At 53.3% G+C, this 24,103-nt stretch overlaps 4 protein-coding genes across 14 annotated transcripts in view; 2 read left to right on the forward strand and 2 right to left on the reverse strand.

The window, feature by feature from the left end:
* The first annotated feature begins 1,555 nt into the window (after nucleotides 1-1,555).
* Nucleotides 1,556-7,783, forward strand: Ache (acetylcholinesterase (Cartwright blood group)). 4 transcript variants are annotated; one of them, XM_028777801.1, is made up of 5 exons: nucleotides 1,556-1,663; nucleotides 3,226-4,318; nucleotides 4,674-5,158; nucleotides 6,440-6,609; nucleotides 7,365-7,713. In XM_028777801.1, the coding sequence occupies exons 2-5, from the start codon at nucleotides 3,251-3,253 to the stop codon at nucleotides 7,484-7,486; spliced, it is 1,845 nt and encodes a 614-aa protein (XP_028633634.1). In that variant the 5' UTR covers nucleotides 1,556-1,663; nucleotides 3,226-3,250; the 3' UTR covers nucleotides 7,487-7,713. The 4 variants fall into 4 exon arrangements, with proteins under 4 accessions (XP_028633634.1, XP_028633635.1, XP_028633637.1 ...); XM_028777802.1 differs by having other exon boundaries at nucleotides 3,229-4,318; XM_028777804.1 differs by lacking the exon at nucleotides 1,556-1,663 and having other exon boundaries at nucleotides 3,251-4,318; nucleotides 4,938-5,158; nucleotides 7,365-7,783.
* Nucleotides 7,711-8,857, forward strand: Ufsp1 (UFM1 specific peptidase 1 (inactive); the record flags this gene model as incomplete). The annotated part of the gene is made up of 1 exon (XM_028777868.1): nucleotides 7,711-8,857. A coding segment is annotated over one exon (957 nt), but the record flags the coding sequence as incomplete, so codon positions are not given.
* A 43-nt stretch (nucleotides 8,858-8,900) lies between these two features.
* Srrt (serrate, RNA effector molecule) lies at nucleotides 8,901-21,131 on the reverse strand. Of its 7 annotated transcripts, none has more exons than XM_028777794.1 (20): nucleotides 20,896-21,131; nucleotides 20,518-20,657; nucleotides 16,022-16,150; nucleotides 15,644-15,790; nucleotides 15,269-15,457; nucleotides 13,393-13,562; nucleotides 13,126-13,310; nucleotides 12,920-13,018; nucleotides 12,724-12,838; nucleotides 11,874-12,028; nucleotides 11,572-11,633; nucleotides 11,394-11,472; nucleotides 10,966-11,154; nucleotides 10,478-10,651; nucleotides 10,221-10,374; nucleotides 9,923-10,116; nucleotides 9,622-9,778; nucleotides 9,412-9,537; nucleotides 9,182-9,308; nucleotides 8,901-9,104 (listed from the first exon to the last, which is right to left on the reverse strand). In XM_028777794.1, the coding sequence occupies exons 2-20, from the start codon at nucleotides 20,637-20,639 to the stop codon at nucleotides 9,029-9,031; spliced, it is 2,649 nt and encodes an 882-aa protein (XP_028633627.1). In that variant the 5' UTR covers nucleotides 20,640-20,657; nucleotides 20,896-21,131; the 3' UTR covers nucleotides 8,901-9,028. The 7 variants fall into 7 exon arrangements, with proteins under 7 accessions (XP_028633627.1, XP_028633628.1, XP_028633625.1 ...); XM_028777795.1 differs by having other exon boundaries at nucleotides 9,182-9,287; nucleotides 11,874-12,031; XM_028777792.1 differs by having other exon boundaries at nucleotides 11,874-12,031.
* A 2,544-nt stretch (nucleotides 21,132-23,675) lies between these two features.
* Trip6 (thyroid hormone receptor interactor 6) overlaps nucleotides 23,676-24,103 on the reverse strand; it is a 4,543-nt gene continuing 4,115 nt past the window's right edge. The window contains exon 9 of one of the 2 annotated variants that reach the window (XM_028777819.1): nucleotides 23,676-23,943. In XM_028777819.1, coding sequence (XP_028633652.1) covers nucleotides 23,812-23,943 — 132 coding nt within the window. In that variant the 3' untranslated portion in view covers nucleotides 23,676-23,811. Of the gene's footprint in view, nucleotides 23,944-24,047; nucleotides 24,082-24,103 lie in introns of those variants that run through there. The other variant, XM_028777820.1, reaches the window with a different exon arrangement.

Below are 24,103 nucleotides of genomic sequence, written 5' to 3' on the forward strand. Positions count from 1 at the left end.
CCCGTTTCCACTCACGGTTTTAGTAACCTAGCATTACCACGTTCAGAAGCCGCGTCAGACTCTTTTCTCTCCCAAGGCAACAGTAACACACCCTTGTCTGTCTCTTTCCAGAGAAACCAGAAAAGAGATAATCAAGGGTTGGTCCCACCCCAGTCCTCAAGGCCCGAATGGCAGCTTCTAGCGCCACCTGGCGATAGCGTTATAAGTCAGCACGGACTCGTCGCGGGTGAGCTGGACTGCAGAAGAGTTTCCCGGCATGCAGTGGCCAGGTTCTCCAGGGACAGGAGGGTTGGGGGTAGATGTCGCAGTTTGGAGAGATGAAAATCGCACATTGGGCAAGGTTGGACTCTGCGCTGGTGTCTCCTGGGCCAGCCTTCTGCAATCAAGACAGCGCGCCCTTGCCCCTTGCTCGGAGGCAGTGACCCATGAGTGGGCTCGAGGGAAAGCTCCCGGCGTCCACAGAGAGCATGCGTGCACGTGCTCCCTACCCCCCATCGACCCACGCAGCGCCCCACATCGCGTGCGCGCACGCACGTCTCCACGCTCGCGCGTGCAGGCCTGTCACCCACGCAGCAGCGGCCGGCAGACTCCAGAGCCAGATGCCCCCACCCACCCCGTGAGCCAGTTGTCCCTTTCACTTAGTGATCTCGCGTGGGCACAAAACTACACACTTCCCACAATCACTAGGATGCAGCTAGGTGGGAGACTCCCTAGAAGTCTGGGCGTGTGGTCTAAGGGACTCCCAAACAGGCTAGGGGCTTCAAAGGCAGGCCGCTCCCACCTGCTAGCCACAACGACCAATGAGAGCTTGGCCCGGTGATGTCATGGCCCGACCGGACCCTTGTGATGACAGCCGGAGGTCACCCGTCAGGGGAATTAGCTCAAGCCCACCATCCGGGGTTCCGGAAGTTTCCATTGCTGCAGCAGAGTGCAGCCTCTCCCCACAATCACTTCTGCGTGTCACTATGTGGCCTGGCTTCTCAGCTGTCCCCGTGTCACCTCTTCTTGCCCTTAGGGGTCTTTTCCTATAAGGAAGAGCCTGTGTTTCTGTTTTCTGCTCCCACAGGTGTCCTCTCGTCTCCACAGAGATGTCCCACGTCATCTTTTCTACCAATGTCAGCTGAGGGGGTCCTCAGCCAAGTTTTCTCCTGTCTCTTCTCTTATTAACCCCCCCATGCTTTGTCGTGGTTACAGATGCTCAAATATTAGGCCTCTGATCTTTCTGGATTAGAGCTGTCAGTGTGTCCTTTCGCCCGTGAAAGTCGGTCTGTCTGTGACTTGTCACCGCAGGAGACTGTCGCCTGCGTGAGCGCTGTCTGGTGTCTCCGCAGGCTGCGGTCCGTCTATCTGTCACGTGGGTGTCTGCCCGGCCGCTGCGGGTCTGCGGGTCTGTCGGTCTGTCTGAATCTATCACCGGAGTGTGTCTGGGCCCCCGCTTCCCGGGGTCTCGGGTTTGAAGGGAGGGAGGAAGGGAGGTGGCAGCCCGGGGGAGCGGGGAGGGGCGGGGGCGGAGACAGTGGGCGGGCGGGGGCGCCGTGCGGCCCGGAGGGGTGTGTGCGGGGGGCCGGAGGCGGCTGTCACTGTCGGCTCAGCCTGCGCCGGGGAACATTGGCCGCCTCCAGCTCCCGGCGCGGCCCGACCCGGCCCGGCTTGGCCGCCTCAGGTGAGTCTCCCAACCCACCCGGGACCCTCCACCGGCTCGGGACCAATCCGCATGCCAGGGGAACCGTGCGATCCTGGGACGATGGAAGCCCCCCAACACAGCTCCTACTGTACCTCCTACCCCCCGGGGCCTGCCCAGAGGGGCCCCTCCACTGCCTCGCACTCCTCTCAAACTCCCGCTAGCCGCTGCATACTTACTGATGATGCTCGCTGGGCCAGCCGCTGCCTCTGCGCTCCTTTCCTGCAGGGACCCTCTGAAGGCCCCTTCCCCACTCTCTTCAAAGTCTGGGGACACTGGAAGACGCCCCCTGTTTGGGGCGGAGCCCAAACTGCGCAGGTTACTGACATCCCGAATGCACCACCCCCCCATCCCGAGGGCCGCGACCCCAACGTCCCTACCCTTGCCAGCTCCAGGACCCCTCCTGCGGAGTCAGTCTCTCTCTCTCTCTGTCTCTCTCTCTCTCTCTCTCTCTCTCTCTCTCTCTCTCTCTCTCAAAGGAGGCTCAGCGGAAGCCCCGAGTTATAATTAGTCCCACTCGGGTTTCCTGGTTAATCTCCAACAACGCCACTATCCCGAGATCCAGGCGACCAGGACTGGCTGGGTGATGGGTGAACGCCCGGAGGGGGTAGTTCCGACCCGGGGAATTTTGATCTCTTGGCTGGAGATGCCGGAACTACAGCAGCTGTTGCCCCCAAAATAGCACCCCAGCCTTTGCTGCGGGGATCTCCGGAGCTCCCGGAACACAGACGTCCTGGCTCGCCCTTCAATCCCCTCGCGATGCTCACGATCTTCCAGATCCCCACACCAAGGCTCGGGCGGGGAGCTCTGGCCTCTTCTTGGTCTCTACTGCTCCCAGTTGGCAGCGGAGGGCATTGCAATACGGGGATGCAATAGGGGCTTGAGTTCTGGTGAACCCCTCAAGGGGCTAGTAAGCCAGTTGGTTGGAGTCAGACGAGAGGGGTGCGGCTGATGTAAAGCAAACGGGTACCAACCGGCCGTACCAGAAAGAAGACAAGGCGGAGCAGGGTGGGGCAAGGTGTGGACTGGACAAGATTCCAAGATGCCTTCAGAACCTGGGACTCCTGATACCTTGAGTGCCCAACCCACTCCCCAGAAGGCTTTGGCTAACCCGGAAGAGGCTTGGGCTGTGTTTACTTATAATAACTTGCAAGCTCCTGAAGGGCCCCACCCGTCCAGGAGGGCCCCCGCACCTGTCCTGGGGGCCTGTACAAGGCCTTTCCAACCCCGTGCTGTAAGCTAGGGATCTTAGCCCAAGCTTCAGGAGAAAGAGTTATGGGAGGCCTTGGAACTGGTAGGCAGGGAAACTGTGTAGTAGTCAGTCTTATCTAGGTAGAATGCATTTGTCGCGGAATGGGTGTGTGTGTGTCTGATCTTGTGCTTGTCTGCCTGTGTCTCGTCTCCTAGCTTGACTCCATTTCTCCCCTCCGCTTACCAATCTGCCCCACCTCCTCTGCAACTCCTTGATAAGCCTCGGGCGAGACTGTTTCTTAATCTCCCGCTGAGTTGCTCCAGTCTTCACCCTTTGCCTTTCTTTCTCCCAGCAGACATCAGCCTGTCCTGGCAGTCATGAGGCCTCCCTGGTATCCCCTGCATACACCTTCCCTGGCTTCTCCGCTCCTCTTCCTCCTCCTCTCCCTCCTGGGAGGAGGGGCAAGGGCTGAGGGCAGGGAAGACCCGCAGCTGCTGGTGAGGGTTCGAGGGGGCCAGCTGAGGGGCATCCGCCTGAAGGCCCCTGGAGGCCCAGTCTCAGCTTTTCTGGGCATCCCCTTTGCAGAGCCACCTGTGGGCTCACGTAGATTTATGCCACCAGAGCCCAAGCGGCCCTGGTCAGGCGTGTTGGATGCTACCGCCTTCCAAAATGTCTGCTACCAATACGTGGACACCCTGTACCCTGGGTTTGAGGGTACTGAGATGTGGAACCCCAACCGAGAGCTGAGTGAAGACTGCCTGTATCTTAATGTGTGGACACCATACCCCAGGCCTACTTCTCCCACACCTGTCCTCATCTGGATCTATGGGGGTGGTTTCTACAGTGGAGCATCCTCCTTGGACGTGTATGACGGCCGGTTCCTGGCCCAGGTTGAGGGAACCGTGTTGGTATCTATGAACTACCGAGTGGGAACCTTTGGCTTCTTGGCCCTACCAGGAAGCAGAGAAGCCCCTGGCAATGTAGGTCTGCTGGATCAACGGCTTGCCTTGCAATGGGTGCAAGAAAATATTGCAGCCTTTGGGGGAGACCCGATGTCAGTGACTCTGTTTGGGGAGAGTGCAGGTGCAGCCTCCGTGGGCATGCACATCCTGTCCCTGCCTAGCAGGAGCCTCTTCCACAGGGCTGTCCTCCAGAGTGGCACACCCAACGGGCCCTGGGCCACTGTGAGTGCGGGAGAGGCCAGGCGCAGGGCCACGCTGTTGGCCCGCCTTGTGGGCTGTCCCCCAGGTGGTGCTGGTGGCAATGACACTGAGCTGATAGCCTGCTTGAGGACAAGGCCCGCTCAGGACCTGGTGGACCATGAGTGGCACGTACTTCCTCAGGAAAGTATCTTCCGATTTTCCTTCGTGCCTGTGGTGGACGGGGACTTCCTCAGTGACACGCCGGAGGCCCTCATCAACACTGGAGATTTTCAAGACCTGCAGGTGACTAATGGCTGATAGGGCAGACCAGATTCTTCTGGGTTTCATGCGTCCTTCCCCTTTCCCAGGGACCCAGGCATGAGGGCTTACTGCAGATGCACTATTAGAGGTCCAAGTTTGTGGGTCCCCAAGTCAGTCCTTCCCTGCCAAGTGTTCAGATCCTAAAGTGGTTGCCAGGCGAAAAAGAAACTATGGGTATATTTTTTTCTTCCTCCACACCTTGTCCCTCCCTTCCCAGCTCTCTGTTCTACACAGTTCTGCCTTTGTAATGGTTCGTCTGGCTATTAGTTTGCTCATCTGTCTCTGTCTGCCTGTCTATCATCTCTCCATCCCTTTTCCCGTCTCCAACTATCCTCAGGTGCTGGTGGGTGTGGTGAAGGACGAGGGCTCCTACTTTCTGGTTTACGGGGTCCCAGGCTTCAGCAAAGACAATGAATCTCTCATCAGCCGGGCCCAGTTCCTGGCTGGAGTGCGGATCGGTGTGCCCCAAGCAAGTGACCTGGCGGCCGAGGCTGTGGTCTTGCATTACACAGACTGGCTGCACCCTGAGGACCCTGCCCACCTGAGAGACGCCATGAGTGCTGTGGTAGGCGACCACAACGTTGTGTGCCCTGTGGCCCAGCTGGCTGGGCGACTGGCTGCCCAAGGGGCCCGGGTCTATGCCTACGTCTTTGAACACCGTGCCTCCACATTGACTTGGCCCCTCTGGATGGGGGTACCCCATGGCTATGAAATCGAGTTCATCTTTGGGCTCCCCCTGGATCCCTCTCTGAACTATACCATGGAGGAGAGAATCTTTGCTCAGCGACTTATGAAATACTGGACCAATTTTGCCCGCACAGGGTCAGTGGTATTGGAGTGGGGATGGCCTCTGGGGGTCCAGGGGAGAGGGTACCCATGGATGGTAGTGAAAAGAAGAAGAAACATCCACAAAGAAAAGGGGATGGAGAGAGAGTCACAGGTGACACCGAGAACAAGGCAGAACTGGGAGTCCCAAGCCACCCGGAGGCCTTTAATCCCAGCACTCAGGAGGCAGAGGGCATTCTGATCTAAATAGCACCTGACTAGCAGGGACTACGTAGTGGAGCTCCTGTAAGGGCTGGGAATGGGGCAAATGCTGGAAGTATGACTCAGTGGTAGAAGGCTGAAAAGCAAATGTATGCGAGACCACCCCAGCACTGTAAAAGACAGCCAGGCAACTGGTATTCAACAGGTAAAAGGTACTGCGGTGCAAACCTATCTCAGCTGGAACCCTAAAACCCACAGTGAGGTGGAGAGACCAACTCCACAAAGCTACCCTCTGACCTCCAAACCTCCCTCCCTCCCTCTCTCTCTCACACACACACACACACACACACACAGAGATAACAATGAGGATAACCAATAACAATATCTTAAAGTCAGAGAAAGGCAATAGAGGCTTGGGGGGTGTAGCTCAGTAAAGTACCTACTTGCCTAGCACAGACCCTTGGGTGCATCCGATTTCTGTGTTACCCAAAGTAAAAGTAAGATTTGTAGAGACAGGACTTCACCTATCTACACAGCTAAACGCTTGATCCTAGACTTTTTATTTTAAAATAGAGTCTCACTATGTAGCACTGGCTGGCCTGGAATTCTCCATGTAGATCAGGCTGGCCTCAAACTCAGAAAAATTAACCTGCCTCTGCCTCCTGGGTGCTGGGTTTAAAGTCTGTAGAACCACACCCAGATAGAAATTATTTGAAAACAAAGGGAAGTAGAGAAAGACAGAGACGTCCAGTGGAAAGAAAACTTCCCTAGGTGGTAGAGGGTACTTAAAATGAAGGGAACCTGCTGTCCCGTGTCTATAATCCCCACACTCTGGGAAACTGAGGCATAAGCATTGCCAGATTGAATAACTCTCTCTCTCTCTCTCTCTCTCTCTCTCTCTCTCTCTCTCTCTCTCTCTCCCCCCCCCCCTCTCTCTCCCCCCCCCCCACACACACACCACACACACACACTCACCCGGTGGGGGGGGAGGGCTGGCTGGAGGGGGTAGGGAGAAGAGAGGTGGTGGAAGAGTTGAAGAGGGTCTAGAGTCAGGAAGAAGATCCATTTCATTCCTTATTGCTCTGGGCAAGCTGAGATTTCCCTTTCCTTCCTCAGGGACCCCAACGACCCTCGAGACTCCAAGTCTCCACAGTGGCCACCGTACACCACTGCCGCGCAGCAGTATGTGAGCCTGAACCTGAAGCCTTTGGAGGTGCGGCGGGGACTGCGCGCCCAGACCTGCGCCTTCTGGAATCGCTTTCTCCCCAAATTGCTCAGCGCCACCGGTAGGCGCGTGGGGTCGGGGAGCAGGGAATGGACAAGGCGGCAAGGGTTGGAAGGAGGGGAGAGAGAAGGGGTGCAAAACACAGGGTGTAATCCCTCTCTTCTCCACCTCCCCCAGCCACGGAGGCTCCCTGCACCTGCCCAAGCCCCGCCCATGGGGAGGCTGCCCCGAGGCCCGACTTATCCCTGTCCCTTCTCTGCTTCCTTTTTCTCTTCCACTCCGGGCTTCCGTGGCTCTAACTACAACCCTTTCCCCTTCTGGCCTCAGAGCACACTCAGTCTAGTGTGTGGCTGAGAAGAAGGGGCCCCTCTCAGGGATACAGCACCCCACGCCATTCTCAAGACAAACTGGACAGACTCAGGGACCTTTGTTTAAACAAAAATTAAAAAAACAAGGGTTTTTTTTTTTAATGTAAAAATTACCCTTTGGAGCTTGAGCCTGGTGTTGAGGGGGAAAGAATCCAGGACTAGTCGGCGCCAGCCAATGGGCCTGTATCTTCTCTCTTTTCCCCAACAACCCATGGACCCTCCTCCCATTTTGATCCTGTCCCTCCCCTCATCTTCCGGTGGTTTTTCTCCTCTCTCCTTCCTGCTACACTTCACCTCTACCTTCACTCTCCGGATCATCCACTGGTCTCTTTCCACCACCCTACTCGGCCTCCGACAATGCGGGTATGCCGGCGCACTCACGACCGATCTCCACTACCCGACCTGTTCCGTTTCTTCCTCCCACTCCTGCGGGGTGCCCTGGCCGCAGATACGCTGGACGAGGCGGAGCGCCAGTGGAAGGCCGAGTTCCACCGCTGGAGCTCCTATATGGTGCACTGGAAGAATCAGTTCGACCACTATAGCAAGCAGGAGCGCTGCTCAGACCTGTGACCCCTTGGGGACCCCAGGTCCTGCCGCCCTGCCCGAGCCCCTAGCTGTATATATACTATTTATTTAAGGGCTGGGATATAATACAACCGAGCCCCCAGGCCCTGTCCACCCCGCCCCGACTTCCTCCCACTAGGGGCTCCCCATCTTCTGCATGTCTTGGGCTGAGCTCCCCTCCCCGTGGTGCCTTCGCCCCTCTGGGCCGCCAATAAACTGTTACAGCCACTAGAGTCTGTGCAACCGGCGGGACGTTGGGGCGGGGAAGTCAGACGGGGACGAGAGCCTCGGGATTGGTGAGCACTGAGGTACCCTGGCCGCAGCATCCGGCGGAAGCAGGCGCTAGGCCCGCTCCTAGGGGCGGAGCTTGCGACTGCGCAGCAAGGCTGGTTCGCCTGCACTTTTTAGAAGGTTCGGAAGTCGGTGTCTCCCTGCTACCAGCCTGTGTGGTGAGCGATCCCAGGTTCTCCGTGCCCACACTGCCCGTCGCTAATCCCAGAAAACACCAGGAAGCCGGAATTCGCCCTGCCTCGGTGACAGCTGCTCTACTGAGCACCCTGGAGCTGCTGAAGGACGTGCACCTGGGCCTGCCCGTGCCCTGCCCGGATCCCGCCCGACTGGCCCTCCTCTCCGGCCACTACCTTTACTATCACTACGGGTGCGATGGACTGGACGACCGTGGCTGGGGATGTGGCTACCGTACCCTGCAGACGCTGTGCTCCTGGCCAGAGGGCCAGTCCTCGGGCGTGCCTGGGCTGGCAGCCTTGCAGGGAGCCCTAGAGGACATGGGCGATAAGCCCCCAGGGTTCCGGGGTTCCCGGAACTGGATCGGCTGTGTAGAGGCCAGTCTCTGCCTAGAACACTTCGGAGGACTTCAGGGGCGCCTATGCCACTTGCCCCGCGGAGCAGGGCTTAGGGGTGAAGTGGAGCGGCTGTATTCACACTTCACAGCGGGCGGGGGCCCAGTAATGGTGGGAGGAGATGCAGATGCCCAGTCCAAGGCCCTGCTGGGCATCTGTGAGGGGCCAAGTATGGAAGTCTATGTCTTGATACTGGACCCACACTACTGGGGCACTCCGAAAAAGCGTTGTGAGCTGCAAGAGGCTGGCTGGGTGGGCTGGCAAAAGGCAAGCAGTGTCTTTGATTCCAGTTCCTTCTACAACCTGTGCTTGACCAGACAGAACTGACTCAACATGCCTGCCTGCACTGTTGGAGATCCCACAACACACCGATCCCTGGCACCTATTGACTTCGCACAGGCTCCGGCAGCAGACAAGTCTCTCAACATACACGGTCAGGTGACTCTTGAGTTCAAAGCCACCCTGGGCTTAGAGATACTGTTCTGAAAATGATAATAAATCGGCATAATTCAGTTTACTATCGCTCAGCCTGTGTTTGGGAAGGGACATACTGCACACAGTTAACACACACTACCAAAGTGTTTTTATTAGCAGGTAAAATAAAGTACAAAAAAATTCTCAGCTGATGGGATAAAGTGGTCACAGATACAGATGTAGCAATGCGCGGAGGTGTGGGGGTGTGGATGGTTCAAAAGAAATCAACGTCATCTGGGGCATCCAGGTCCCGATACTCCACTATGGCCCTTGGGTCTCCTCGAACCATTCTGTGAAACAAAGGAAGTGTCAACACATGTCCCTACAACCCGAGGAGGGGAAGCGCTTGGGCATCGTTCATGCTCACCTGTTCCGAGGTTTCCCAGGATAACCGCCTTGACCTCGGAAAGCATCATAGTTCCCACGACCGGCACCATACGGGGCATGGGGGTATGGAGGCCCTCCTGTTGGGACTGCAGGGCGGACAGCACCAGCTATGACAAAGACCCAGGGTGAACTAAACACTGACCTCAACCTCAGCTTAAGCTTTGTAGGCCCCTACAAACACAAACCCCTGCACTGCCTTTCCACACTCACCTCCATAGCCCAAGATGGGAGGCCGGGGCTGACCATACGGCATCAAGCCCTGTGGTGTCTGATGTGGGTAGGGAAGTCCTGGGGTCAGGCCTGGGGGGAGTACAGCATGGACAGGAACATGAATTACTGCGGGGAGGAAGCGGACTAGGACTAGGGCCTGAAGGTCAGTGGAGTCAAAAGGGATGGCAGCCACCATAGACCGTATCTTACTCTGGGTGGGGCCAGGTGGCTGAGCCGGCTTCATCTCTGGCAAAGCTGGGCGCTTGGCATCGGTGAGGAAGTTGTTAAAGAACGCCACCTCCTTCTTCACCTCCTCGATCTTCTCGGCATGCTTATTGAAGATATGTTTGCGCACAAACTCTGGACCCTGGGTGGAGACGAGGACAGAGTGCTGCAGTCTCTTCCCTCCCGAACCCCGCTGCAAGGTAACCGCCTCCTCCAGCCTTTTAGGGGTCTTGCTACCCAAGCCCACCTCCCGATCCACCCGACCAGTTCTTTTCATATCCCAGACCTTGAATTTCTTGCCACTGAGAGGACATAGCCACTTATCCTTGCCCAGTTCCTGCGTGTTGGAGGTGACAAACTTCTCCACTTCCTGCTCTGGGTCCTTCCGACCCATCTTCTGGGCCTCTTCCTCAGAAAGAGATTCCCGCACACTCAGCAGTGGGGTCAGTTTCTCCTCAAACGTCTTCTGCCACTCCAGCACTGTGCGGGTGACAAAGGCAGGCTCGGGGGACTGAAGCAAGGGTAAGAGGAGGGACAGGAGGAGACAGTTTGGTTATGAAGGACAGGAGGGACCTGGAGTGTACCTTCTCCGTGACTGATTCGGTTGGGAGGCATGGGCCCCCGAACGTGGATTATGCCACAGCGGTTGGGCATCTCGTCTTCATTAGGGTACTCGCAGGTGTTGTAATAATCCAGAGAATGCACAATACGCAAATAGAGAAGAAGTTTATCCAAGACCTGGGGGTAGGGTGGGAGGGGGACACACAAGGTTACCCCTCAGGCCTCACACAGACACAGCACACCCACCCCTGGACACACTCCAGCCGGTCAAAACTGGCACCTTGATCAGCTTCTCATCCCTCTCCACATTGATCTCTGCTGGGTTGCCTTCCTTGGGCGGCTCCTCCGGAGGGGGTCCTCCACTGCTCCCCAGAAGCTCCTCCTCCTCAGCACTCACTTCCTCAATCAGGTAGTCAGTGATGTTCTTTAGGATGGGGTTTTGTGAGGGCAGACTCTAGCAGGGATGAGACAGACAACAAAGGAGAAAACTCAACCAGAAACTGGGCCACGAAGAGGGAGCATCAGCATCACTGACAAAGCCTGTTTCCTTCTGCTCGCCACATGCCTATCTCTTCATCCTGACCCACACATGGCTATGCTGTTGGAAGCTGGAGGAGACAGCATCCAGACAAAGGGGCAAATGAGGGAGGTTATGGGTAGGACCCAGACATCAGGGCAACACACAGATGAGGTAAGAGGTAGCAAAAGGGAGCACTGGGTAACATAGAACCATCCCCTGGGAGTCACTGAGTCCTGGGAGTCACTGACTGTGGGCACAGGAGGCGTGCCGGGCTCCGCGGCCCAGAGCTGGGTCCTGTCGTCCAGCGTGTGGATCAGCTTGGCTGCCAGCTTGATGTCATTGCGCACGATTTGCTTGTGCTGCGTGATGCCATTGATGTTGCGGACACGACGGGTCAGGTCTCTGTTCACACCGGGACTCAGTTCACATTCCCGTAGCTATGGGGACATAATTAACAAGGAGACCAGTGACTACCCCAGAAGCTGCACCCTGAAGAATGGGCCCTACAGAGACCCTTAAGCCCAGGCTCCCCAGAGGTGACAGAACCATGGTCACAGGCCCATGGCTTCTCAGACAGAAGGAAGCCTGCAGTTGAAGCCGCACGGCTGAGAGGACACGGAAAAAACAGACAGCAGAGCCCAGCCATGCGTCCTGAGGCCCTACTCCCAGCACTTACTCGGATGTTCTGCAGGTTCCAACAGATCTCCTTAATGTTAACACTGCGGTCAAAAGTCACCCAGCCACGTCGGAAAAACCTACGTAAGAAAGTTTATCAGCACTGTCCCAGAACGGAGCTAGTGTGGTCACCCTCTACCTCACCTCCTTACACCATCCCTAGGTCTCCAGCTTCTTACCTCCTCTCTGGCTGGGGCTCTGATAGTGCCACCCGCATAAAGCCTGGGTATCGTTTACAAAGCTGCAAGAGTCAAAAGAATCAAGAGAAGAGAAAAGCCACATAGGAACTAGACGCATCCCTCTCCCTCATCTCCACTGTTTAAACCCTCAACAAGTGCCCTTCATCTCCCAGGAAGGAAAGGCCAGCACCCAACAACCCCAATGCACACTGACTCAGGCTCCCCATGCCAAAGGCATTCTGCCACCTGAAGGATCTAGGACACACACCAACCCTGCCCCTAAGACTGACGTCCCCACTCACAGAAATGATCTCTGCCCTTGAGATGTTGGGTGCGATGTTGCGCATGAAGAGAGAGCAGGTCTTATGCAAGGGCCGGGGCTTACACTCCAGCCCTGCGGCATCCTTGGGCTTCTCCCTCTCCTCGTCTTTGGGCTTCTCCTTTTCCTTAAGTGCTTCTTCTAAGCAAGAAGTAGTAATTAGTACAACTTTATATACATAAGTATAATATGGAAGCAGCATTTACAGCCAGACATCACCCCAGAAAACCCCTTCCTACTCCTCCCTCCCCCCCCCATGCACAGATTATTCTTGTATTATTCAAATTCTGGTTTCTCTGTACAACATCTGGTTGCAATCCAGACACGGCACTGTGATGCTTAACCCAAGTGTCTCCTGCCTCAGTGTCCTGTAAACACTGCTCCCATTTATTCTCTGACTTGTCAATAAAAGCTCATCAGCCAATGGCTGAACGGGGAAGAGAACAGGGCTAGAAAAGGGCTGGACTTCTAATCCCAGCCAGGGAGAGGGAGCGAGACAAGGGAGGGTTCACCAGGAGGAAGAGGTCTGGGGAGAGACTGGGACCACATCTGCAGCAGAAAGCCAAATCAGTACAAACATCCAAGTATCTTGGGGATTTTGCCTTTTGCCTGGGAGGTAAACAGATTAGCTTAGAGGAACACAATAGGAAAATTACTGTTCAGCTATTGTGCTGTAAAGTTTATCAAATAAATCTTATAGTCTTTTCATTTATTTGGGAGCTAGCCAAGATACACAGTTAAACAGCTATTTATAAAAATGCACTTACATACACACACACTCACCCAACACAGTAAAACAAAGGAGCAGAAAGAATTAAAGAAAGGACAAGTACCAGCCTCCTCTTTTTCCTCCTCAGCTTGGCCACTCTCAGACTCAGACTCAGACTCGGATACACTGCCCTCATCAAAGCTGTCATCACCACTGTGCTTCCTGTTCCGTTTCTTGCTCTGTGGAAGCAACAAGAATAGGCCATCAAGACCCCCAGGATTCAGCCCCGACATCTTAGTCTCATGCAAAACACACCTTACCTTTTTGGCTTCCTTCTCAGCCTCTTCCTTCTTCTCCTCCTTGTCCCCATCACCCTCAGATTTTTTAGTTTTGTCATCATTGGAACTGTCATTCTCAGCCTACGAGACAGCTCTGACAATGTCAGTCTTTCTTGCTGGTGGCATCAGCCACCCCACCCCTTCTATTCACAGTGGAGCTTCCAGCTCCCTCATCCCTGCCTCTCGACCTGTTTTCCATCTTCTTTCTTCTCATCTTTGTCGTTGGCCTTGCGCTCTCCGTCCACCAGGGCTGGTCCAGCACGGCTCTCCTCTTTCTTGCTGGCCTCCCCAGTCTTGTTTGCCTGTTCTTCCTCCTCCTCTTGCTCCAAAATTCGGAGATCATTCTCTGTGCCACCTTCCATCTTAATGACAGCTACCAATGACGACAGAGGTCACAACCCGAGCACTTTGGTTTCTATTCCTAGCCCAGACCTCCCCCCTCTTTAAGCACACACCTGCATCTAGCATCTTAACAATGGCATCGGCTTTATCTATGTCCAAGAGAAGGTTATCAAACCAGCCACTCTCCATGAGGGACAGGAATACCTTCAGTCGGTTCTGCAGGGCCCCCCGGGCCTCCTGCCGACGCTTGCCCACCTCGTCAGGGTGGTACTTAGATCGGAACCTGGAAAAGCAAGCAAGCAGGATGGGAGAGACAGAACAGTTATCAACAGCCAAGACCAGAATGTGGGGAGGGGCCCAAGAAAGGCAGGGCAGAGCCTCTGGCACCCACAGAAGGTCATAAAATCAAGAAAGGGGTACACTAAAACCACCCAACGCCCCAAAAGGAACCAGAGGTTGTGCTCTGGAAAGATCTGAGGGAAAACCAGGAGTTGAGAGCTCTGGGTTAGGAGGACCATGGCTCTGGGGAAGGCCAGGGTTTGGAGGCAGCTCTACTGCTGCAAGCCTCTGGGAAGCACGGGAAGGCGCCCTTCCCACAGCTTCCGAGAAAAGCTGCGGGAGCAGGAGCCCCGGAGAACCTCCCTCTCCTGGCCATGCCCAGAAGAGGTTCCCGCCAACTCCCTCCACCCCAGGTGGAGCCAGAAGGAAACCTGAAGTGTACCAGATAGAAAAGGCCAAAAGGCAGGACACCTTTCTCCCCTCAGGAAGCAAAGGCAGAAGGGGCAGGAAAGAGCAAAGAAAGAGGCCAAGTGCCTTCACAGCCTCAGGTAGGCCACGGGATAGAAGAGGGCTGGAGGGTTAGATCTGGGCAGAGTATGAAAAAGAAAACATTTTAATAGGCCTCTGAGGGCAGGGGAGAAAAACAAAGGCAGAAGAAATTAGGGGTGGGAGAAAAGAAGAAAAGGAGGAAAGTGAGGGCCCCGAAATCTAAAACAAAGACAGACAAGTTGAGAAAATGGAAACAAGAAGTGTTTAGCAGAAGAGCAAGAACATGGACAGAGAGAAAATGGAAGGTGCACGAGCGACCCCAAGACACACAGGCAGTCAGAAGGGGACATGAGACAGAACAGAACAGGCTGAGCAGAGAGGAAAGCTGCAGGCATCACCTCCAGGATCTTTACCTTGGCTGCTTGGTCAAACAGAGCTCAAGATTTAACTAGTGGCGCCCAGGGCCCATGCTGGCTGGCGGGCTGCCCGCTGGCTCCTGGCTGGGGTGACCGGCCTAGATGCCCCGCCCCCGCGGGCCTCCGCGGTGGGGGCCCTGACTGACTAGCTGCCTGAGCAATACATTCAGCTAGACCACTGCATTGTGCACAGCGGTGCCCTGCCTGTCTGCCTGGCCGGCCCCGCCGCTCAGCCCGGGGGCTCATGTATGGGCTGGGTATGGTGGGGGTGGAGGTGGGTTTGCTCCGAGCTCCGACGATGAGCGGGTGTAGTTCCCAGTTCTGGCTCTTTTCAAGGAGGAGGAGCAGAAAGAGGATGAGGAGGAGGAGGAGCAGGAGGGGGGAAAAGATGGTTGATTAAAATTAAAACATCCACATAAGGAAAAAAAAATTCAAATTCTTTTTTTCTGTCAAACGACCCTGAGATCTTGGCTGTTCTTGTCTGGCTTCACTCGTTGCCTTTGGGAGACCACGGCCACACTGGGTCCTGGTGACTGGGGATGACAATGACCCACACCAACAAGAGGATCGCAGTCTGGTTGCTGTACCCAGAGGCTAAGTAGCTCTGGTCAGCTGCCTGGAGGTGTCCCAGTGAGGAAGGCAGAGAAGGAGGTGGGTGGGGTCCCACCAGCCAGTGTTTCCCTCCCCTTCCCCACTCCCAGGAAGTGCCATGGTGGGGAGAACCAGAGGACAGGGCTGCAGTTCCTCCAGCCAGACCAGAGAAATGGGCCAGGGCAAAAGGGGGCAGGCAAGCAGGGGCACTCACCACTCCTCGTCTTTATGAGCCAGGAAAAAGTCCTGCATTTGCTGCCTTCGGAAGTCCAGCTTATAGTCATTGTAGCGTTTGACGGCCTCGGTCTCGTCCACAGAGTCATCCAGAGACAGAAGGAACTCCTTGAAGGACTTCATTATGGGTGGTGGCACACCCAGGTCAATCTCTGCGATGCTGCCCAGCCTGGAGGGGAGGGGTGCCCAAATAGAAAGGCTTGCTTGTGAGGGAGAGCCCAGGTAGTCAGTCACCCCTTCCTGTACCTACACGCCCACCACTCCAAGCATGTAGGCACCCCAGAACCTATCCTTTCCCAGGCTCCAACCATAGTCTCCCCCAACCGCAGACATCCCCCAGAAGCCCTTGCTTTACCTGGCCTGGATAGGCAGGACGTGGTGCTGCATGATGTGGACGTCGGGGTGGCCCCAGGGCTGAGGGGGGCCGTAAGTTGGTCCCCCACCCCCCCCAGCATAGGGCATGTCATAGCCACTGTGGTATGGGTCAGAGCTGTGCTCATCCCTGAGGGTGGGGGACACAAAAGTCAGACACAGAAGGAACCAGAGCTACCTCTCCAGAACATGGACAGGGGCACAAGGAGGGGCGCAGGGAGGATATGGTCTCTCACCCAAGGGGTAAAAGGGACAAAGGAACGCTGGGTGTGTGGGATGACTGAGGCAAGGAAGCAGTCAGCTTTCAGCAGGAGCAGGCCTGAGGGACCTGAGGTAAGAAGAGAAAGTGATGGCACCTCACCAGTCTCTCCGCATGCGCTTCTGTGGGGGACTAAGTTCGTGTCGAGGGGGAGAGAAGCGCTCCCTTCGGTTCCTGTCATAGTCTCGATATTCACCCCGGCTGCGGCGCTCACGGCCACGGTCCCACTCTCTGGAAGTAAGAACAGGTTGCAATAGCAAAGATGGAGCGGAGATGCAGCTGTCCATCAGCTGCAATGCCTGCCTAGAAAGCAGAGGCCTTGGTTCCACCGTCTAGCCCTGCACACAAGCAAACAGAAAGACACAGCAGCCTCACAGCTACGGTGGCTCACATGCAGGCTGGCCTCGAACTCCCTACAGCCCAAAGCGTATCACTTTGAACTTCTTCTATTCTCCTACTTCCACCTCCCAAGTGCTGACATCACAGGGACACGTCACTGCACCTACCTTAAAGCCAGTATTTAGCATCTATGAATCTTAAACTATGCATTAATATGAGTCATTCTGCAGATACAGAGACTGAGTCTAGTACTTCTCAAATTCACTCTACTACTAAGTTACGCTAGGCTGCAGCCCTGCTTCCCTTTCAGAAACCTTGAAATGTGTCCCTATACTACACAGGCTGGCCCTGGACTCACTGTACCCGAGGCAGTACACAGTGAACAGAACTGCACAGGCTGCCCCACAGGCGGGTCTTGAACTTGAGGGCCTCTTGCTTCAGCTTCAAGAGAAGATGAAATTATCAGCCTATACCACCATGCCAAGTTCATTACATGTTTTTATGAAAAATAAGTATTTTCTCAAAATAAAAAACCTTGCTATGGAGGAACACTGTTCTCTTCAAGGTCTGGCTTGATAAGGGAGAAGAAAATGACCACTCCTTATACAGATATATTATCATAAAAGGAAATACTTAACGGCCTTTTCAGATAATTTGAGTTTTTCTTTCTCCTACCATTCTGCATAAAGTTAACATGATCTTGCTGTGCTGACAGCGCCCACCATCTTGAGCAGCTGGGCTGGGTATCTGGTGTGTGTGTGTGTGGGGGGGTTGTTATATTTATTTATATGTATTCTTAGACAGGGTCTGTCTACGTAGCCCTGGCTCTCCAGGAACTCACTGCATAGATCAGGCTAGCCTCAAACTCAGAGATCCTCCAGCTCCTGACTCCAGCCCCCTTTATGGTTTTTGAGACAGGCTCTCATTTGTATTCAAGGCTGGTCTGGAACTCCCTACTTAGACCAAGAGTGTATCCAACTTACAAAAGTGCCCCTGCCTTTGCCTCAGGAGTGCTGACTTCAGGTGTGAGCCCTGCCCCTGGAGAGAGGTGGTTTCAGAGTAAGCTGAAGCAGGCAGAGAGTAAGTCTGACACTTAAGAATTGGAAGCAGCTACAGAGGGCGAAATAAGACTGGGCCACATAAGACCGTGTCTCAGAACTAACAGCTGACGTGTGCTGGACTGTTTCATCCAGACCAAAGCAGCAGGCTAGAGCTGTGGCTCCGAGTAACACACTTGCCTGAAATGTTCAATGCCCTTCAGTTCTGTTACATTGAAATATCTGCTACCAAGTCTTTAACAGCTCCTGACCTTTGCCACTATACAGTATCAACCCATATTACAACAAAGAAGGCTCACCTGAGATAAGTCTAACCATCAGGCCACTGTGGAGCTCATCCTGGTAGATATAAGTTTGCTAAACTGAGTTTCTACCAGTTCCACTAGCAGCAAATACTGACAGCTTTCTTCTTAGGAGCAACTTCTCTTAGCTTGTTTTCCTGCACATGTCTGCCAATCACTAAGTGTGAAGCCCCAGTGTTGACAATGCTCCAGTAAAAACCGGCACCTGTGAAACCCCGTTAGGCTCCCCAGTCAGTCACATAGCTGCTCTTGCTGAAGGCAGTGACTACCCAACACTTAGCACAATGATCTTTTATGCATTCTTCTCATCCACTGCTCATCCCGAAAACCTAACCAGAGACAAAACACAGTGCTCTGTCAGGGACTCTAACGGATGCTCTTCCTTCAAGCCTGCATCCTTTTCATGACTGCTGTCCTAAGGTACCAGAGGCTTTAATCAGCACTCCTGCAGCTCCACTAAAAAAGATAGCTATGTCTCCAGACATTTTGAGAAATACTACATCGACCAAGAGCATGTGCTCCTGTCTGAATTGTGTCATGCCTACTCACCTCCAGCTGTTCCCATCACCTGTGTCTAGGGAATTCCCTACAATTCCAGCTAAGTAAGTGTCTCTTTCCTGTGGCTCTCCAAAACACTATACAGATGGTCATCTGCTCCTCAGAACTTAAGTTCCTTTGCAATGATCATGCCTGTTTGTGGCATGTAAACCAAAGCCACTTTAACCTCACACAATTCAACTCTCAAGGACTTCATCCAGCTTCAGACTCAGAAAAGCAAATTCGATTTTCTCGTTTCTTAAAGAACCACTAAGGAGGGCTGGGCATGGTGGCTCACACTTCTAGTCCAGCCCTGAAGAGGCTAAGGCAGGAGCATCATGATCCAAGTCAGCTTACTCTCCATGAGACCCTGTCTCAAAAACTAAAGAGCAAGGGGGCTACAGCAATGGCTCCCAGGGGTTCAAAGAACCAGGCTCGGCTCCTAGGATGCACACGGCAGCTCACATCCTCCTGTCAGCTCCAGCTCTAAGGATCCATCACTGTTCCAGCTTCCTACAGGAATCAAGCACAACATGCATGTGGTGCACGGAAATCATGTAGGCAAGACACTTATACACTAAAAACAAAAACCCCAAGCTGCCAGGCACAGTGAAGCCCATCTCTATAATCCCAGCGCTTGGCACACAGAGGCAGGTGAGGCTCTGGGTTTGGGGTTTGCCTGGTCTACAGAGAAAATTCCAGGACAGCCAAGGCTATACAGAGAAACTGTCTCAAAAAACATACCAAAAATTAAATAATTAATTTTTAAAAATGTGCTAGGGGGCCGGGCGGTGGTGGCGCATGCCCAGCACTTGGGAGGCAGAGGCAGGCGGATCTCTGAGTTTCAGAGTTCCAGGCTAGCCTGGCCTACAGAATGAGTTCCAGGACAGCCAGGGCTACACAGAGAAACCCAGTCTCGAAAAACAAACAAACAAACAAAAAGTGCTAGGGGCTGGAGAAATGCCTCAGTGGTTAAGGGCACTTGCTATTTCTGCAGGGGACCCATGTTTTGCTCCTAGCACACATGGCAAGCCACTCACGGATGTCTGTTACTCCAGCTCCAGAAAGAGCAGCTTTAGCGTCCACAATCACAAACCCTTACACATATATCACCCACATAGTCACCATCACGCACACAAACTAGGCTTCATCTCTTCCAGGGTTTTCTAAGTGCTGACTGGCAGGCTTTCCCTTAATGTCATTCATTTATTGAGGGGTGGGGTCTCGCCATGTAGCCCTGGCTGCTCTCAACCTCTAACATTCTATCACAAAACAGTCACTTCACATTCCTTTAAAGAGATCTGTCTCCAGAGAGGTGACTCAGCAGCTAAGAGCACTGGCTGCTCATCCAGGGAGTATGCTCAATTCCCAGCAACTACCAGGTGTCTCACAACAGTCTGTCATCGGGTCTGATGCCCTCTTCTGTCATGCAGATGTGCATGCAAATAGAGCACTCAAATAAATCTTTAAAAATAAAGAAATATGTTTGGAAGTTGAGCTTTTAACTCACTAAATTGGTTTTGTTTTTGTTTTTAATTCACCCTTGGATTTAAAAGAGATGGGAGGTAGAGAGTTGGTTCAGTAGTTAAAAGCACTGGTTGGGTCCTCTTGCAGAGTCCCAGCACCCACAAAGCAATTTGCAACCATTTCCCAGAGGATTTAATACCTCCTTGGGCACCAGGCTCGGATGACAAGCACAGACATAATGTAAGTGAACCCCCCTTAAACACTGTTTTTATATAAAAAAAGAAATAAACTTCCACATTTCTTCTCATCCCAATTACCTGTTTTTAAAATCCCTTCAAAAATTTCAAACAGGATGTGGTAGAACATTCCCATAATTCTCACATTAGGAAAGGTTGACAGAAAGAGAAGTTTATTGTCATCCTCAGCTACCTACAAGTTTCAGGCCAATCGGGTTTTAAGAAACTCGTATCTTTTCAATTGAAGGGGAGGGAATGAAAAGTCCTGATGTCAGTGTGGAGACTCTTTCCCACTCAGGCTCTTAGTCCTAAGGCTCTGGTCAGTTTGTGCTTCCTTATTATTTGGGTTTGAGATAGAGTCTCCCTACGCAGCCTGCACGGAAGATGCAATGATCCTACCAACAGTGTGGAGCTCCTGTCCACCACTAATTCTGGCTGTCGCTCTGATCTTAAAAGCCTCAGACTCAAAATGTTAAAGGCTCTGAGACAACAGAGAATAGACCGAACTACAGAAATGGCTCAACGGCAGATTAAGCCCTAACAAGACTCTGTAAGGGAAAAAGCAAGGAAGACAAGGGGGAAGGGAAAAAAAAAAACTGTGGCGCGGAAGGGTTGTGAGGACTGGGGGATGGAGGAGAAGGATGTTAATATTGTCTCACCGGTCATTCCAATCGTCCCCTCGCCGTCTTTCATCTCTTTCCCGGGAACGGTCATAGTCGCTGCGCTCTCTTCGAAATTTGTCCCTGCGTCTTCGATCGTATTCATCATCACTGTCACCCATGGTGCTGTCAGAGGAGGCCTGGGGCCCGGCGGCGGGTGGACACGGTGATGATGAACAAGGACCAGAGGAGGGACAGTCCCCCGGGGGCAGCACGCCCGCCTCCCTCCCGCCGAGGCCGGCCTGCCATCCCGGGCAGGGCGATCGCTCCGACAGTTTCACTGTCCCCAGGGGTTCCCCCTTGTCCACCCCCGAAGCCCCCGGGCACAGTCCTCTCCTGGCGATCCCGCCACCCGGGCCTTTCCTTCCCCTCCCCCACCTGGCAGCGGTCGGGGCGGTTGGAAGCGCGCGCCGGCGGGCTTGTTTTCCGGGCGGACCGGAACGCGCGACAATGCACCGCAAAGAGTGTTTGAAGGAGATGCGGAGAGTCTCAGCCCGGAGATGAATGGAAAGATGAGAGCGGTACGGCGGAGGGGTAGAGAAGACGCGCGCGCACCTTACGTCACCCCCGGAGCTCGGCCTCCAACTACAAATAAGACCCCCGACCAAACTAAAACTCAGATTAAAGGAATGACGGGAAAAAAGGTGGAGACGCGGAAGTCTCGCGCGATTTTGCGACAAAATCGCCGCAGCAATGAGAGCTACGGAAGCTGAGCTGGGCCAAGCCAGGCTTTCCGAACGTGCTCGTGCCTTTTTGAAAATGAGGGTAATAGAGAAGTTACATTTCGTTCCCCGTAAGGTTTCCTGGGTAGGAGCTAGTTTGCATCCAGAGGTTGCTTTGCAAGAGCCCTGTGCTGGGGCACCTCTTGACCTCCTCAAAGGCGGATTTTCCCTCTCCTCACGCTGTCGATGGGTTTGGGGACGATGGATGTCTAGGGAATAATGCATAGCAGCAACCATTTTAAAGGCATCGCCTCCCACCATTTTCTTCTGCAGAAACCTACAGTATGTGCTACCTATAAAATGCGTTCTTCCTGCTTTCCTTGGACAGAGGACCCTAGTATTCATGCAAAACGTGTAAATCTCAATCTTAATGCTCAATACTTTAATGGGAGTCTTTACGTTGCAATCTGGAAACAACCACCAGGATCCACTGGTTCCCAGTTGAAATTCCTAATTCCCAAGATAACACTAAGCCCTTCTGCATGAATAGAATACTAAGCTAAACAAGGGAGCATGCCACAATCTTGCTCCCAGAAAAGAAAGAAAAAAAAAATCCCAGTATCTATTAAGGTCTCTTTACAAGGGAGCATTTTAAAAACTTAGTATAGACAGTTCTGTTGGCACAGACACGTAACCCGAGCTGCTCAGTAAAGTCAAAGCATAATCTAATTCAAGGGTTGCAGAATGAGTTCAAAGCCAGCCTGGGCAATTTACTGAAACCTTATCTCAAAAACATTTTCCAAAAGGGGCTGGAAAGATAGTTCAGTGATTAAGAGCACTTCCTGCTCTTGCAGAAAACCAGAGTTGGAGTCCCACCTCCCAAGGGTCTGTCTGGCCGCTCATAGGCTATTAACTCCAGTTCCTAGGGATCTGATGACCTCTTCTGGATTTCAAGGGCACCACACTCAAGTGTACACACACCCACACATTGATACACAGATCCATATACTCATAACTTTTTTTCCAAGACAGGGTTTCTCTGTGTAGCCCTGACTATCCTGGAACTCCCTCTGTGGACCAGGTTGGCTTCAAACTCAAGAGTTTGTCTCTGCCTCCTGAGGGCTGGGATTAAAGGCCTGCACCAACCGCAACCAGCTCATACACACAATTCAAGAAGAGGGAAATGTCTCTAGAAAGAAGTGGAGGAGCCGGGCGGTGCTGTTGCACGCCTTTAATCCTAGGACTTGGGAGGCAGAGGCAGGCTGATTTCTGAGTTCGAGGCCAGCCTGGTCTACAGAGTGAGTTCCAGGACAGCCAGGACTACACAGAGAAACCCTGTCTTGAAAAACCAAAAAAAAAAAAAAAAAAAAGTGGAGGGGGAGGAGGAGGAAGAAGAGGAGGAAAAGGAATGTAGTGAGATGTATACCTCAATGATAGAATGTCATATGACAGGACCTGGGTTTAGGAAGAAATAAGCCACGGAAAGAGAAAGGGAGGCTGAGGGTACAGTTCAGTGGTAAGGCATTTGCTTAACATGTACAAGTCTCTGGCTCATCCCCCATCCCCTCCCATCCCCCACAAAAAAGTAGCCAGATGTGGCATCAAACTCCTGCAATCCCAGCACTGGAGAAAGGAAGGCAGGCGGATCCAGAGTTCGAGAACAGCCTCAGCTATCTCAGCTATGTTTCAAATCCAAGGGTAGCCTGGGATACTTTACAATTTGTCTTTTATAAAACTGCCTCTTCTGGCTCTGGCCTTTGTCACAGCATTGTGGCTAAGTGTACCAAGCAGGACAGCATCTTTAGTAAACACAGGACCTGATACCATGCCTCCCTCTGGAAAACCACAAGGAAAAATGAAATTGATGGGCACATCAAATACATTTGTTCCTTCTGGAGCAAGACCAAGAGGAAAAGAACCGGCCATTGGCATCTGCCACAGTGCTTTCTGCATGAGAACAGTGGCTGGTGGGGCCTAGACCTGTAACACCACTTCTGCTGTTGTATCTGCCATCAGAAGTCTGAAAGAATTGAAAGACCAGTAGAGTTGGGCAGTGGTGGCGCACGCCTTTATTCCCAGCACTTGGGAGGCAGAAGCAGGCAGATTTATGAGTTCGAGGCCAGCCTGGTCTACAAAGTGAGTTCCAGGACAGCCAGGGCTACACAGAGAAACCTTGTCTCAAAAAAAAAAAAAAAAAAAAAAAGAGAAGAGAAAAAAAGAAAAAGAAAAAAAAAGAAAGACCAGTAAAAATCCAACCATCTGAGGCATCCCTAGCCTACAATGGGCAATGGGTTAATTTACATAATAACAAGAAAAGCACAGGATGAGAGTTAACAAAAGATAGATAGATGTAGGATCTCATTATGTAGCCCGCTGTCCTGGAACTTAGTATGTAGACCAAGCTGGCCCCAAACTCACTCTGCCTCCTGAGTGCTGGGGTTTGAGGTTTACCCAGCCTCTTCCTATGAGACCACAATGAAAGAGCAGACTTGCAAGTGCTTTTCAATTCTCCAGGGATTATTATTTCATGAAGAAAGGATAAAGGACAGCATTTGGTGGCAAACACTAAGGGAAGATGTCAGGGGAGATGACAAATGGGGGCTGAGATCCCAGCAGGTACTTCTTGGAGCACTCAACAGTCGGTGGTGACAGTGGCTGAGAGCTCTTGGATGCGCCAGGCACTACAAGCCTTGCACAAGATGTGCCCATCCAGCGGGTAGCAGCCTTGACACTCTCCCTCAGAGGAGAGCAGCAGCCCACACTCCTGGGAGGAGAAACACAACCTTTATTAGCCTGAGAGCTCTGTGACTTTTCCCACAGTGCTTTTCCTCCAGCTTCCCGGGCTCTGCAAAGCGCTCGCTCTTGCCCAGGGACCCCCTCACCTCACACTTGTAACACTCACCTCACACTTGTAACACTCACCT

Source organism: Grammomys surdaster, unplaced genomic scaffold, assembly GCF_004785775.1.
Source record: "Grammomys surdaster isolate TR1022 unplaced genomic scaffold, NIH_TR_1.0 316, whole genome shotgun sequence".
NCBI classification, from domain to species: Eukaryota; Metazoa; Chordata; class Mammalia; order Rodentia; family Muridae; genus Grammomys; species Grammomys surdaster.